General features: G+C 41.9%; 1 protein-coding gene across 2 annotated transcripts in view; it reads left to right on the top strand.

The window, feature by feature from the left end:
* atrx (ATRX chromatin remodeler) overlaps nt 1–15242 on the top strand; it is a 45514-nt gene that overhangs the window by 13049 nt on the left and 17223 nt on the right. For both annotated transcript variants that reach the window (XM_050042345.1, XM_050042343.1), the window contains exons 15-29: nt 1100–1241; nt 1774–1883; nt 2388–2534; nt 2670–2847; nt 5264–5401; nt 5801–5976; nt 6060–6177; nt 8036–8166; nt 8428–8522; nt 8651–8790; nt 9144–9294; nt 9435–9535; nt 11574–11682; nt 12401–12578; nt 12669–12860. In XM_050042345.1, the coding sequence (XP_049898302.1) occupies nt 1100–1241; nt 1774–1883; nt 2388–2534; nt 2670–2847; nt 5264–5401; nt 5801–5976; nt 6060–6177; nt 8036–8166; nt 8428–8522; nt 8651–8790; nt 9144–9294; nt 9435–9535; nt 11574–11682; nt 12401–12578; nt 12669–12860 (2106 nt within the window). The remainder of the gene's footprint in view (nt 1–1099; nt 1242–1773; nt 1884–2387; nt 2535–2669; nt 2848–5263; nt 5402–5800; nt 5977–6059; nt 6178–8035; nt 8167–8427; nt 8523–8650; nt 8791–9143; nt 9295–9434; nt 9536–11573; nt 11683–12400; nt 12579–12668; nt 12861–15242) is intronic.

The following is a 15242-nucleotide window of genomic DNA, read 5'->3' as shown; positions in this document are numbered from 1 at the left end:
GGTTTAAATAAAAAATATTGCCAAATAGGCCTTTTTGCTTTTCACTTAAAGGTATAATATGTAGTTTTTCCACATAAAAATGTCTAAAAATGACTAAACCAATATTATATAGTTTGTTTAGTTGTGTACTTTGATTATCAGAAATGTTTTCAACAATTTTTCAAACCCAGATAAATATGAAATATTAATAAAAGTTACGGACCGTGTCATTAGGTCGCATGTCAATGGCGACGTAACTCCAGTTACCATAGCCATTAAATGAAGAAGAAGAAGAAGAAGCAGACCGGATGAGACGTCAGAGAATGAACGTTACTGTTGCTAGGCTAAGCTAACTCGTCATGGATCATGATTATGCATTGACGGTTGCTGCACCTTCTGACACCGAAGCTGTCCTGGTAAACAAGCCGATAAAATGGAAACGTACGGGTCAACCAAGCGATCCCAGAAGAATTTGGGATAAGAAGAGAGCTGCCACGGTCAGTTTCGGTTTCACGGAGTGAGGAACGTCAGATCTGTATCTGTTATATGACTACAATTCCCATGATCCCACTCTACTTCGTGACATCATCCAACTCCGTCTTCTGTTATTGTTTTGGTTTGAGACCCCCTAGCGGCAGAAAATTACATATTGCACGTTTAAACGCCAAATCATCTGCCATCGTCTTGTCAGTCAGCTTTTTTTTACTTTCAATCACAAGTGCAGTCCGACTCCTGCTGTTGCTGCTGTTCATCAAGAGAGTTTAAATCACACAGTGTTATCACACACTTGTATAGATTTAGGATGTGATGAACTTGATGAAGCATCAGAGGTCATGAATTGTTTAATTCAGGTCTCCACCTATGGTCTCCTAGCGACCAGGATAAAGGCGGAGGGACCACAGGATGTGGGCCGCGCATGGATGCTCACTGTTTAAACACTTATCTCTTGAGCACAAATTAACCGAAAGTGTTTCAGTGTTTCAGTTAGCCTGAGATGGGGAATTCGTGTGCAAAAAGTGATAAAACGTGGCCTCATTTTATTTCGTTTGGCTGCCTTGACTCTGTCGTCATATGATGAAATTATGTTTGTGTGACTCCTCTATCTCTGATCCTTCTTTAGGTGATTGTGGTGGAAGAGTCTTCCCAGGTAACCTGTCCTATCACCACCAAGCTGGTGCTGGATGAGGATGAAGAGACCAAGGAGCCACTGGTACAGGTGCACAGGAACCTTGTCACAAAGCTCAAACCTCACCAGGTGGACGGTGAGTGAATTTGGTTACAGAAAAAGATCAACATGGATGAACTGCAATAATTTTTTCCCTTTTTTATTTGCACACACGTGTATAGACAAGACAAAATATAATGAAAGGTTTGAACATTGTGCAAAATAAGTTAGAAGACAAAAATAGCTTATGGAGATACCTCCCCTATTAAATAACAATAATACAAAATTGATAGAAATACACCAGTTACATAAAAGTTTGTATTTACAAGCTGAGACGTAATACAAATGAATCCATTAAGTGTTGAGATTCTTTCTAAATGACAGTCCTTTTCATGTGTTTTTTGAATAACAATAATGTGGTTGCTAATCGTAGTGATGGATGTAGGTTGTTTCAAAGAGATGGCCCTCTGTGTTTCAGTGAATATTGATTAAGAAAAGTCCGACAGTACAGAAGATAAAAGTTCTTAGAGTGTCTTGTGGAATATAAGTGAATGTCTGATACTAGCGAACCCTGCATGTGAAGCACTGAGATGCTCTGGACTGATGTCGGCCTCTGTGATTTATTTCAGGGGTGCAGTTCATGTGGGACTGCTGCTGTGAATCTGTGAGGAAGATCGAGAAGTCTGCTGGCTCCGGCTGCATCCTTGCCCACTGTATGGGTCTGGGGAAAACTCTGCAGGTATGGAGGAGAGAGCAGCATGCCTGTCTGTGGTGATAACTACATTAAAGCCGTGCAATATGGAACGAAACAGTACATTAATCTTAAACTGATGATGTGGAAAGCTACAGAACTATGGGTGTGTCTCTATCCCTTTGGTACATATCTGTGTACCTGGAATTGCTTATTTAGTTTTGAATAAATGAACCAAAATTATGTTGTCTGAACTGTAAAACATTATTTTCTTACTTTTTCGTCCAAGTACTTAACACAAAATACTTTTTGTTTTCTGGCTATGTACAGACACTTGGCTCATGTTGACTGCTTTTACTTGAAGAAACTGCCAGTCTTGTACAAACATCAACCCAACATTTTTTAGGTGTCACAAACCTGCAGTAGCACAAGTTATAACTAAGAATTTCACATGTAAACTGCTGCCTTGAGCCTGTTAAACCCTGATCATTGACCTGTATGTTGTCACACTGTTAACCATGTTTTAACTGTAGTTCTGCTTTTGCCCTGTAGGTGGTGACATTACTCCACACTTTGCTCCTTTGTGAGAAGCTCGACTTCTCCACAGCGCTGGTGGTTTGTCCCCTGAACACTGTCCTTAATTGGCTCAACGAGTTTGAGAAGTGGCAAGAAGGAATGAAGGATGACGAGAGTTTAGAGGTAAGCAGTTGGTTTTGTATCCTTTAATTAAGGTCCTATTTGACAAATGTGGTGGTGTTTGTTTTGTATGTGCATAATTACATTCCTGATTTATGCCTTCCTTTTATTGATCGATGTCTATCTTGTGTTTATCAGGTGACTGAGCTGGCCACAGTAAAAAGACCACAGGAGCGATCATACGCTCTCCAGAGATGGCATGACATGGGTGGTGTAATGATCATCGGCTACGAGATGTACCGAAACCTGACACAGGGCAGGAACATCAAGAGCAAGAAGCTCAAAGAGATCTTTCAGAGGACACTGGTAGATCCAGGTACAGTGCTGTGTAATGCGTTTGTGTTTAAACTGCCACTTAAAGCAAACAAAAATTAGAAAAACATCCCCCTTATGTATGAGCTCTTATTAATAACATACAACTGCTGGTGCCAGTAACTGGAATTCGGTAACAGTATCCAATGGTAGCTTTTTTCGAGACTTAACTTTCTCTGTAATAACAAAAATTAAATGTTTGAACAAGCTGCAGGGGTGACGAAGTAGTCAAATACACAATTCTGCTCCTCTGCTCTTCTCTAGTCACACATAGAGCTCATCTTCTGTCTCTGTTTGTCTGCTTGTGTGCGTGTCTGTCTGTTTCTGCTCGTCTAGCAGTAAGATAAGGCTATTACTAAATTAAAATGGAAAAGAAACTCGACCAGATGCCAAACCTATTGCTGCAGATCGGCGCTGCAACAATAGTTTTGGCTTGCTGGGAAGCCAAAGGAGCACCGTTGCTGGCTTCTTGGCTAAGGGGTGCTTCCGACACCTGTCTGAAGTTGAACCTGGCAGCTCTGCTGAGCTCCATTCCTGGCTTTGGCGCTCCACGGCTGGCTTTTAGGCTTCAGGTGCTTCACGGCAGTTCACCTCTTGTCTAAACCCTGTGTTCTCACTAGGGATGCACAATAATGTCAGTGGTTTGGCCTAAATGACATGTACAAAATATCCGATAAATGATGCAGCACAGGTAACAAAACAACATATCTGAAAGATACACAAGTATGTATAAAGAATAGAAATGACAAAAAAATAAAACAAACAAGACAAATAGACTAAATACATGTAACCCTTTCACAGTCGTTAGATAACTTTGGCAATTGTGTAAATGTCAATGAAAGGGCCATTAACCAAAGATTACTAACTTTTTGGTGCAGAAGGACTTACAATACAATACAAGATGATGATACCTCTGTGTGAAGATAAAATTCACAATCACCATAAAGTAACTAGACACCCAAACAAGTTTGTCATTTCATTGTATTAACAAACTGTTACGAATAAAACTTACTGAACAATAAAACAATTGGGCGTACGAATGTGTTACCATTACAGTCTGTGAAAGTCTATGTAGTATGCACGCTGGAGCTCCGAGGAGTAAATCTGTGTGTTCAGAGTTTAGTAACTTACAACACCGCACCATCCAGACTGCGGTAAATCCAGAGGCTGCTGCCTAACAAGGTCCTTCACAGAAAAAAAGTTTCAAATCCAAAGGCTGATGCCAAAAAAACAAAAAACTACGGTGTCCAAGGATAAGTCCCGCAGCGATGTGTTGTCCTCTTCTGATGTAGCATTATTCTCTCTTGATCTGCCGACCGACGTAAACTCAACTGCTGAGCTAGCTAATGGCCAGCGAGGATTTGGGCAAGAAAGTTGCATAATTTTTCATATTATATGGATATATCAATATCAGTTATCGGCCAAATGAGTTGTTGTATATCGGCATATCAGATGTCAACTAAAAATCCAATGTCACCCAGATGCACTCTTGGGTACCAAAATGTGGCACAGATGGATTTAACATGAATCAGTACTCTGTAGTACAGACGTGATTTGGTCGATACCCCACATCGTGTTTGGTAACCAACCCTCCTCCAAGATTATGTTCCTTGCTTATTGGTCCAACATACAAAATGTTTGAGGTACTAGTAGAAAAGATAAAGGACAGCTGTGAAAGTTAAATACCCTTTATTTGGGTCGTCCACCTTCAGATAGTTTGTAGAGTATTTGTAACATTTGAACAGCTTATTATTTGAGATTCAACAATTCAGCTGTTTCACTTTATTCTGTAGATGCTTAATAGATTATCTATAGAGTGTATGTGGCACTTCATGAACATACCTACATGTTCTTGGAGTAATATAGTTGAACTTAATTCAGTCTACTGCACAGGATGAGTGAATAGTTCAAGTTAAACAAAATTATTCTGAGAATACATTGTAAATTGTCCATGTACTCTATAAATAAACATCCACAGAATAAAGCGAAACGGTTGTATTGTTGAAGCTCAACTAATTCGCTGCTCTATAAACTATCTGTAGGTGGACTATCCAAATCAAATGTTTCGCAAAGGTCTTCAAATATTAATCACACATTCATGTTGTATTGATCAATTAAGTCTCCATTTGATGTGTTTGCATCTGCATGACTTTGACATTAGTCTTTTTGCATGCATGCATAACTGTTAAGGAGTGTGATCTGTTCAGACAGTTACCAGACATTGGCCGAAATTCTGGTATTAAAGGTGATATAATCATTTAAAGCTTAAAAGTGTGTGAAAGAAGTCCAAAAGACATCACTGTTGTTACATCAGTTACTCAACTAGTTCATAATGAGGAATCATCTTTTTTTCCCAAATATGTCTCCAGCTGTACTTCCACTATGACAAGCTTTCCTTTTGTCTTCTTTGCTATCACCAGGTCCAGACCTGGTAATCTGTGATGAAGGTCACATCCTGAAGAACGAGGCCTCTGCTGTGTCCAAAGCAATGAACTCTATCAGGACAAGGAGGAGGATTGTGCTGACTGGAACGCCTCTGCAAAACAACCTTGTTGAATGTGAGACTGCCTTGGGTTTATTTTTATTTTTGATTTAATCAGTCCATCTCATTGAGATTAAGAGAATAGAAACCTTCACAAAAACACAACCAGCAAAACCGACAAAACAGGAGCAACACAACTACAAAAAAAACCAAGCAGCTATAAAAAAAGGTTACAAGAATCATGAAGCACATCAGATAATAAAGCTTTAAAAATTTAAGGAGGATATAAGACACTAGTTTGAGGGCAGTTTGCTGTTTATGCCATATAAAAGGTGCATAGTACATGAAACCTGTTCTGTCAACATTAGTGCATACTTGAAGGATATCTAAGGTCAAGTAGGTAAAGTAGATGACAGCAGACCAATATTTGGTGTGGTTGTGGATATATCTAAAACTATCTTTGTCTTCATACCAGACCACTGCATGGTGAACTTCATCAAGGAGAACCTTCTTGGGTCAATTAAGGAGTTCAGGAACCGCTTCATTAACCCCATTCAGAATGGTCAGTGTGCCGATTCCACATTTCAAGATGTCCGGATCATGAAGAAGAGGGCTCACATCCTCTATGAGATGCTGGCTGGCTGTGTCCAGGTAATAAAAAATAAAACTAAGTAGGAAATGTAACTCTTGTTCTCTTTGCCTCCTCAAAAGAGTCATTTCTTTCTGCTTCCCAGAGGAAAGATTACACAGCGCTCACCAAGTTCCTGCCTCCCAAACATGAGTATGTGTTGTCGGTCAGAGTGACTCCCATCCAGTGTAAACTCTACAGATACTACCTGGAGCACTTCACAGGTGAGAACCATGCTCGAGTGAACAGGAGTACAGGGTGTTGAGAATGGCAGTGCCACTTGCTTGCCCAGTTCAAACTACTCTGATCTTTCTGGGTGTTAGGAGCAGTGGAGCCTCTAGAGGCTGCTAGCAGGGGTTTTACAGTGTCAGGTCTAATTGCTCAAACGGATTTAGTCTAGTCTTAGACTAGAAGAAAATTCAATTGAGTATTCTACTGAAAAACGTATAGTTTAGGACTAGGCCAAGTCCTTCTGCTGGAGTCTTGTTTCTCTTGAAGTGCTCTCTTGACTGGATGTCTTTTACACGGACAAAGTTTTTAGATAAATGGAAGGCCATTCTGGTCTCTCACTTTTTCATGCCGCATTGTTAAGTCGTTTAGTGGACTTTCCTCTCAGAATGTGGCCCAGGACGTGTGTGTGTGCGTGTGTGTTTTAGAGTGGCAGCTGGCAGAGTGCCGCAGGCAGGGTTTAAGCCCAGTTTCCCACGTCTCCCTAATGAAGAGCTCTGGGAGAGAGAGGGAACAGAGGGTGGGGGGTAAAAGGGGGGAATGTGGGGGCATAAAGGAAAGGGAAAGAAATTTAGCAGGAGGAGGGGCCAGAGGTTTTACACCAAAAGCGAAAACAAAGAACAGGAGAGTCGGTATGTAAGAAGAGGAGTGATGGGGGGGTTATGGTGGTATGTGCTGTGGCTCATTAGGCCAGGTTGTCCACAGGGCACAGTGCTGAAGTTGTGACTGTGGCTCTGGACCTCCGCAGTGGTGTTTTTGGACCCACACCACCAGTCAGTCTGCAAGGGGAGGTTGGGGGGTGGCCACGAATGGTTTACTCTTTTTGCTGCTGCATTTGTTAAACCCAATGTAACTTCTGACCTCCCTGGGTCAATGCAGGCCAAAACATAGAGCAGTCACAACATTAACATTTCAGCAGCTGCCACTCACTACGTTCATAAATCTGCCAATTTAACAGATTACACAAGACAACTTAAAGCTCTGAATATGTATCTGACCCTCTGTGGTATTTGCTTGGTATGTTAAAGGCCTAATCTCCCAACTTGACTTTGCCTCTCTGTTTTGCACATTCACATTGAGGGGTAAGGCATTCAGATTCTTGCTGGAACAGAGGGGTAGGTTTAAGTGTCAGGGCTACATGGCCCTCCAAAAAGAGGTTTTTCAGAGGCACACTTCACATTGAATGTCATGAGAAATCATTAGTAAGTTACAAGCATAACAAAGGATATCACTAGTATGATGATGTCTCGGTAGCCAAGCTAACTAGCTTTCAATTAACTCCAGCTGCAAAGTTGCTGCACTGGTTACTGGTCTTTTAATATCAGTGCAGTGTTGAGCACAGGTCGCTACGGTTAGCTTACAGAGCACCGCCGGTGGCCTGGTAATGAAACAGTGTTCTCTTATATTTGATGATTTGTTAGATGGATTGATAGCATGAAACTTAAGTTGTGAACAAATTGCTAGCATCCTGACACCCACAAAAGGCTGAATATAGCCCACGCTAAACAAATTCCTGCAACAGAAGAAGGCATTTTCACAATGTCTGGCAACAGTCTGTTTATGTAAACACCAGCATCAACATCTATCAATGACTTATCAGGGTCTTCAAGGGTTGTCCCATTTCATAGGGGAAATATTTAACCTCCTAATCCTCGTAACTCTGTTCTGAGGGGCAAGGTTGCACCCAAAAATGAGGGGTAGGGGTAAGAATAAGAAATGGGATTGGGCCCAAGTTTTGTTGCATTTCATTTTCCACACAAGTCATTATGTATGAAGAGATTGAGGGCACGTTGTCAAGCTCATAATGCAAACACACATCCATCTTCCTCCTCACACTCTTTCCCTTGTGTGCAGGTGTGGGGAATGCTATGGAGGGGGGCCGGGGCCGCGCAGGGACCAAACTCTTCCAGGATTTCCAGATGCTCAGCAGAATCTGGACCCATCCCTGGTGCCTTCAGCTGGACTACATCAGCAAAGAAAACAGGGTAGGGCTGGGGAAGACGAGACTAAACCACACTAAACACGAACTCAAAAACTGGGAATACATTAGCGCAAATCACACACACTGCGGGAAAACAATAGAAACATAGTGCTGACAGGTCATGCACCGGAGGAGAACAACACACATGTTGCCACTGTGGCAAAAATTTTCCCTTATGCATCATTTCTGCTACCCACAATCCAGCTCTCAGTGTTTGGTTGACCTATATCATCGCACAGACTCACGCGAGCGCACTCTCTTGCAGGGTTTCTTTGATGAGGACAGCATGGACGAGTTCATCGCTTCAGAAACAGAAGAATCCTCCATGAGTATGACCTCTGAGGATGAGAGGGCGAAAAAGTAAAATAAGATCTCAAGTCCATTTTCCCTTGTTATAGATTCATACAGAGATCGTTTAACTGCCCCTCTCTCTTGCATCTGTTATTCTCGCTGACCCCGTCTCGTCCATCATTCCTCCTTCCTAATAGGAAAAAGAAGCAAGGGAAGGGAAAAAAGAGAGGATCTGATGACTCGGACAGTGACGATGTGGAGGTCATCAAGGAGTGGAACACCAGCTCTCGGGGCAGAAATGGAGAAGGTCGGAACAGACCAGAGCCTGTAGAAGAACGTAAGTTTGTTATACATATGGGAGCATTATGAGTAGTTGGCTTAGTATTAGAGAGACCAGAATGGCACGTACAGGAATATCTGGGTTGTTTTGCCTTTGTTCAGAATGATTACTCTTAAACACATACGCCATTGGTGTCACCCATATCTTTTTAGAAAAACATTAAATGGTTTTTCAGAAGTTGCTTTAGAGGTCAGTTTATTATAGACATGACATTGTTGCTTTGGCAGCTTACATCTGCACACACTGCAGCTGCTCTGTTTATGAAGCTTGATGTCTTTGTTACTGCTTCTTGTTGTGAGACTCTACAGACTGCCAGAAGACTAATCAGTAACTTTTCGTGTGACATACAGCTCGGGCCGCCAGCTCAGCACCAGGGAGTCCCAGTGCTGACTGGTACAAGGAGTTTGTCACTGAGGCTGACGCTGAGGTCCTGGAGCACTCTGGAAAAATGATGCTCCTCTTTGAGATCCTGCGCATGGCAGAGGAAGTAGATGAAAAAGTGTAAGTGTGCCTGCAGTCTGTGTGCAAATAAAATCTTTATCTGTTGTGCTGTGTGACTGGAAAGTTTGTGTTAATCACAGAATGACATGTAGCTGTGGTGAAATGACCCTGGTGTATCTTCTATCCTCATTCATCCTCAGGTTGGTGTTCAGTCAGTCTCTCATCTCTCTTGATCTGATCGAGGATTTCCTGGAGTTGTCCTGCAGAGCTAAAGATGAAGAAAAAATCTCACCATACAAAGGTAGATTTCTTTAGTGCAGTCTTACAAGGCCTCTTATCCAAGAAATTCTCACTGTATTAAGTCGACATGCCTGTCAATGGGTTAACCTAACCACTAGGGCTGTACCCAAATATTCAGATATTCGTTTCTATGGGTAGGTATTCGTTATGAAAATTTGGTATTCGATATTCGTTTTTTTATTCACTTATTTTTTTATTATTATTATTATTATTATTATTTTTATTTTTTTTACATATTTTTTTGGTGCTAAATGTAGTCTTTTTGTTGTTGTAAATGTAGGTTATCAATAAAAATCAAAACTTTTAAATTGCATTGTTAAATGTGAAAATATTGTATCCCCTACCAACGGAGCTTGTGCGCACGGCAGGCTTGAGCGCATCCGTCTGAGGCTGTGGATCAATGCCAGGTTTTACCACTTTATCACTATTCCCTCTAACTTGTAGCTGTTTTTTCGTTATCTTTTGAATTTAATATGAATTATGGAACCGTTTTTGTCAACGTTTGTTTCCCCCGTTTTGTACAATAAATTATTGTTTAAAGTTTCAACAAGTTTCTTTTGGAGTGCGTGACACAAGTGTGTTTTGAAAACGACCGCGGACTGTCACCTGCTCAACGCATCAGTACCTTCGGATGCCATGACAGTAATAGCCAATAATGTCAAAATATCATTTACAGACCGATTTAACAGACGATCACTGCTGCCCGACCCGCAGGTCCATTTGCGGGTCCCGCGGGTTACGGGTCGACCCGCGCATCACTACTCAGCTCAGTCTATAAAGGCTGTACACAACAGTAAGGCTATAGACATTATATTCTATTCAGGCCGGCAGAACCAGCAGCGCAGCACAGAGTGTCTGCCAGCAACCAATTACTTGCAGAGGCTTCCTACAACTTGTTACAGCGGTTCCAATTTAATCAGAAGACAAATTAAACAGGATGACTAGCCAATGTGAAAATCAAAAGAAAGCACAGAATAATGTACTGAAGGAGACTGTTGTGCCATCACATTTTTTTGTGGTTTGAGAGCAAAGTTTCGGTCACTGCTGTGCAAAACTCCGCAATACAATTAGGTCCGAAAAAACCCCGGAGGAATGCTTCGCAAGGAGTCTTTGAAAGGAGCCGAGCCTGGCGTAAAACTGGAGAGAGCAGGCAGCACGGCCGCAGCACCCCCGCCCGCCCGCCCGCCGTGAACGAATATTCGAATATTCGTTATAAATTCTGCCGAAGGTCCGAATGTTAAAAAATGGCATTTGGGACAGCCCTACTAACCACTGAATGAGTTGCCCATGATCAGCTTCCATCTTAATGTTATGATTTGACTTGCTGCTTTTAGTTTCATGATGTGTGAAATTCACAGAGCAATGTTCAATATTGGAAGCCAGCTACTGACTTATGGAGCTCGAGGAGCCCAGTTGTCTGTCTCAAAGTCATTTTTGTGGTTTTACACTGTCGTCTTTGAACAGGCTAAACTGTGTGCGATATATAAAAAAATGCTAGCGTTAGCTTTGGAGAAAGCTGAAGTATTTTCATATGGAAGTGCAGGTTTCACACTTGTAAGACAGCCTACATGCAAAATGCATTTTTGTACATGCTGGAGTGCTTATTACCCTTAAACACACACAGACACACACACACACACACATCGCCGCTGGTGTAAGGTCATGTTCCTAATTAAACTCCAGCAGCTGTTTTTACTTTCATTTTGAAAATGATTAGACCTTGACTTTTTATTCCACAAAAAAATGTTTGCTCAAGGGTTTGTAATTTGTAATGAAAAGATCACAGTGCCGTAATTGGAAACATACTGAGATGTTGGTTATGAAGGCTGGTAGGGGGTTGGCCATCTTGAAGGCTAAACACGGCTGGCCTCTAACCAACACAACCATCTATCTGCTGTCTGCTAATACCCAAACTAAGTCCTTTTGACAAGGAAAAGGCTGAGCTGATGGTAACACATGCATTTTGAAGGTTTTGTGGAGCACAGATTGAGATGTTGAATATTCACAGCACACTTCATAACTTTAACATGTATCTAAAGGTGAAGGGAAGTGGTACAGGAACATTGACTACTATCGCCTGGATGGTTCCACCAATGCCACCACCAGGAAGAAGTGGGCTGAAGAGTTTAATGACACCAGTAACACAAGGTAATATACTGAACCTACACTCAAAAATGTGTTTATCTTCTGTTTATGTCCCCTAAAAGGTCTGACCATGACCATACTGACTTGTATCTGTGCAAATTTAGTTACTCATGAAGTGTTTTCACATTCTTTTACTGAAGGGGGTGATGTCTGTGCATTTCCCTTAAATCTGAGATTCAAATGTACGTTGGGTGAGCTAAATTAGGTATGTTACTAACAAAAGCCAATCGCTGTCTAGTACAGAAAAAGCATATCGACTAGGGAACAGATTTCGACACAACACCAGCAAAAAACGCGAAACCTCCAAGGCAGAGTGAACTTGTCAGTACAGGGAGCAGAGTTTGCATTAGCAGAGGTTAAGTTTTGATAACAAACCTGATAGAGTGTGCAATTTAAGGATGTAAACCCGACCCCGGGGCTTCCTTCCACTAACCTCTACCAACAACCCTGTTGTTTCGAATATTAGTATATGTTTCACAACCACTAATGTTGTGTCAGCCACTACCAGTTATCCTACAAGCTCACAAACAATACAAACTAAAGATGCTAACTACACCTACCATTCTAATTCATCTGCTAGTCACCAAGTGTCAAGTGTTTTTTTTTTCATAAACCTAGGTAATGTAAATCTGTGTGAGGCTTGTGGTTCAACAAAAAACTACATAAACATTGGGCATTTTAAGCACTAACTTGCCTCTCTCTTCCCCGCTCTCTTTCCTAGAGGTCGTTTGTTCCTCATTTCAACACGAGCTGGCTCTCTTGGCATCAACCTGGTGGCAGCTAACAGGGTCATCATCTTTGACGCCTCTTGGAACCCCTCCTACGACGTCCAGAGTATCTTCAGGGTCTATCGCTTTGGCCAGATTAGGACTGTTTACGTGTACAGGTTCCTGGCCCAGGTCAGATTATCAAACTGTTTTGATACTTTCTGTAAGTAAAGAGGTATTCTTCCTTGGCTGTCTTTTCATTACATTGTCTTTTTCTTTTAGGGTACAATGGAGGAGAAGATTTATGACCGGCAGGTAACCAAGCAGTCTTTGTCATTCCGAGTGGTGGACCAGCAGCAGATTGAGAGGCACTTTACAACGAACGAGCTGGCCGAGCTCTACACCTTTGAACCAGACATGCTGGATGATCCCTCAGGGAAGAAGAGCAAGAAAGCCACGCCCTTGCTTCCTAAGGTGAGAACTATCATGCACATTCTGTATGTGTGCCATGTATGCGCTTAAATTGTTCAAAGTATGCTCTCTAGAACCAAGCATATTTTTGTAAATTAAATTCAGAACAAATCATGCATCTTATTAGGCTTTGACGAACCACTGACTTAGATTTCATGGTTTTCTTCAGACTGATCCCCAAAGGAAATGCAGAAAAGCAAGCTGAAACCTATTAACAGTAGTAAAATCGTCTTTTTTTCCCTCAACAAATATGGCACAGAATGCCAGTTTAAATGCCAAGCTTGTTTTTCTAAACTTGCACCAAGTAGTATGTTCCTCCTTTTGAAGTTTAGCACTTGAGTGATAAACTGTTGTTTGAACACAATGCCAGCTTGTATCCTGCCTTGCCTTTCCGGGATCTATCTATTTATTCTCGTTTCCTTTCATAATCTTGCGCTCGCCTTTGCTCCCCTTAATGCAGGTGCAGTGTCACTATTTGGGCCCCCTGGGGTTTAATAAGAACACACAGCCCTTACATGGGCCATCCAACCCCGCACAGCTGCACAGATTTGTGTGTTTACTTCTATTTACTAAATAGTCTTCTCATTGCAACACTGCTTCTGCCCTGCTATAAACCTGCACTCCTCTTTTTTTTTTCATTAATTCCTTGCTGTCTTTTACTTCTCTGTTGATCTTTGAATTACTCCCATCCTCTTCCACTCCTTCCCTTTTTGCAGTCTCTGGGTTTATTCAGATCATCTTAAGTGGTTTTACCTCTTTGTTTTGGTTTGACCTGGGTTACTCTGCAGAAGTCTGTAAACAGAATGGATAAAAGAAAAACTGTGTATCCAACTCGCTTGCTCTTTCACCAGACAGTTGAGAGGCCTTTCAGTGCACCTTGATGGAAAATCTGTTTTCCATTTACACTGTCAAAAGATCTTTGTCACTGTTCCCTTCATGGGTATTAACAGGTAGAAGCGCGGCATGAATCCGCTCAGCCGGCAGCTGATATCATTGCACTCACCTTCCATATTCCTCTAAACCAGAAGTAGCCTGCTTACAGCGCAGCGGAGCACAGTTGGAGATTTGAAGAGGAAAGATGTGTTCATTGAGCCGCGGCCTGTTAGATGTGTATGATCTTTAATGAGCCCAGTGACATTTATGTGACACAGTATTAAAGACGGAGAGGCTGACAAGCTCTTTAACAAGCTGACCTGTTTTGGCCAGGGGGTTAACTATGATGTGGCAGCAGGAGTGCAGTATTACGGAAGGAATTTGCCGTCTGGAATGATGTTGAAGATGAGTCAGACACCCTCCATCACTTTCAGCCAACAACGCTCTGCACAGAAGGAGAGCATGATTCGAGCCACGGCAGAGGGAGTTTTGTACTTCTTCTTCTAAACTCCTCACACTGGGAAGAGTTATTTTCTCAGCCAGAGAGGGCACATTACTTTAAAACTTGGGTCACACAGGTCAGAGAGGCAGTGTTTGATATTTGTGCTTAAAGAAGTATTTCACTACTGGAAAGATGTGTTTTTCATAAAACTGGACTGTCTTTGCAGTAGAAAGACAAACACTTTTGTAATTGGTGCTACATAACGAGAGAAAACTGACAAAGAGGGCTGTGGTACTCGCTTTTGCGCAAGAGCTAGAAAACCAACAATTACCAGAATGCTCTGTGCCACACAAAACCAACAGTCAGTGCCGCTGGTGAGTGACTGAGCGTGAGCTTGTCTGTTTTGACACAGGAAACAAAATGGCGGCCAGCTGGTAACAAATGATCTTGGATTACCGTTAAAATGTGTAGCTAAAATATGTTTCTGAAAACATTTGAGATGAGAAATAGGCAACACAGTAACAGAAATCTTGGTTCATATTTTATTATCACTGCCTTTTAGAGATAGAGAGATGGGCGCATCTCTTTCTCTCGATCCCTTCTATACTGTCTATGCTGTTCGTGGTGGCCAGAATACAGAAAAAGCACAAGTACAGTCTGTAGTTTCAGTAACAACCCTGGAACCAGAGAAAATCTGTGGATGATATCTTTCAGAGAGATTTTGCCCCTGGTATGATGGAGGAAAGTTTACCATAGTTCACTGGTTGAAATTCAGTTTTTTTCAGATTTTATGAAGCTGAGTTGGACTTGGTATTGGTCTTATCTTTTGCTTGCATTAAGCCTTGAAGTAGGGAAAAACTCACTAACGAGATTTCTTTCCTCTGCTACCCCTCCCACCTATCTACTCTCTTGTTCACTCTCTCTTTATGTCCGCTATCTGCCAGTGTCCTGCCATGGTTTTTTCTGCACCCACCTCAGCTCATACTTTACATTTATTTCCACTTTCCTCCCCCTTGTCCCGACGGATGTCCTCACTCTTCCCTGTCCACCATCTTCAGGACCACCTGTTG

Source organism: Epinephelus moara, chromosome 4 (assembly GCF_006386435.1).
Source record: "Epinephelus moara isolate mb chromosome 4, YSFRI_EMoa_1.0, whole genome shotgun sequence".
Lineage (NCBI taxonomy): Eukaryota > Metazoa > Chordata > Actinopteri > Perciformes > Serranidae > Epinephelus > Epinephelus moara.
Note: the sequence above shows the minus strand (reverse complement) of the source record. Positions and strands in the feature narration are given on the sequence as shown.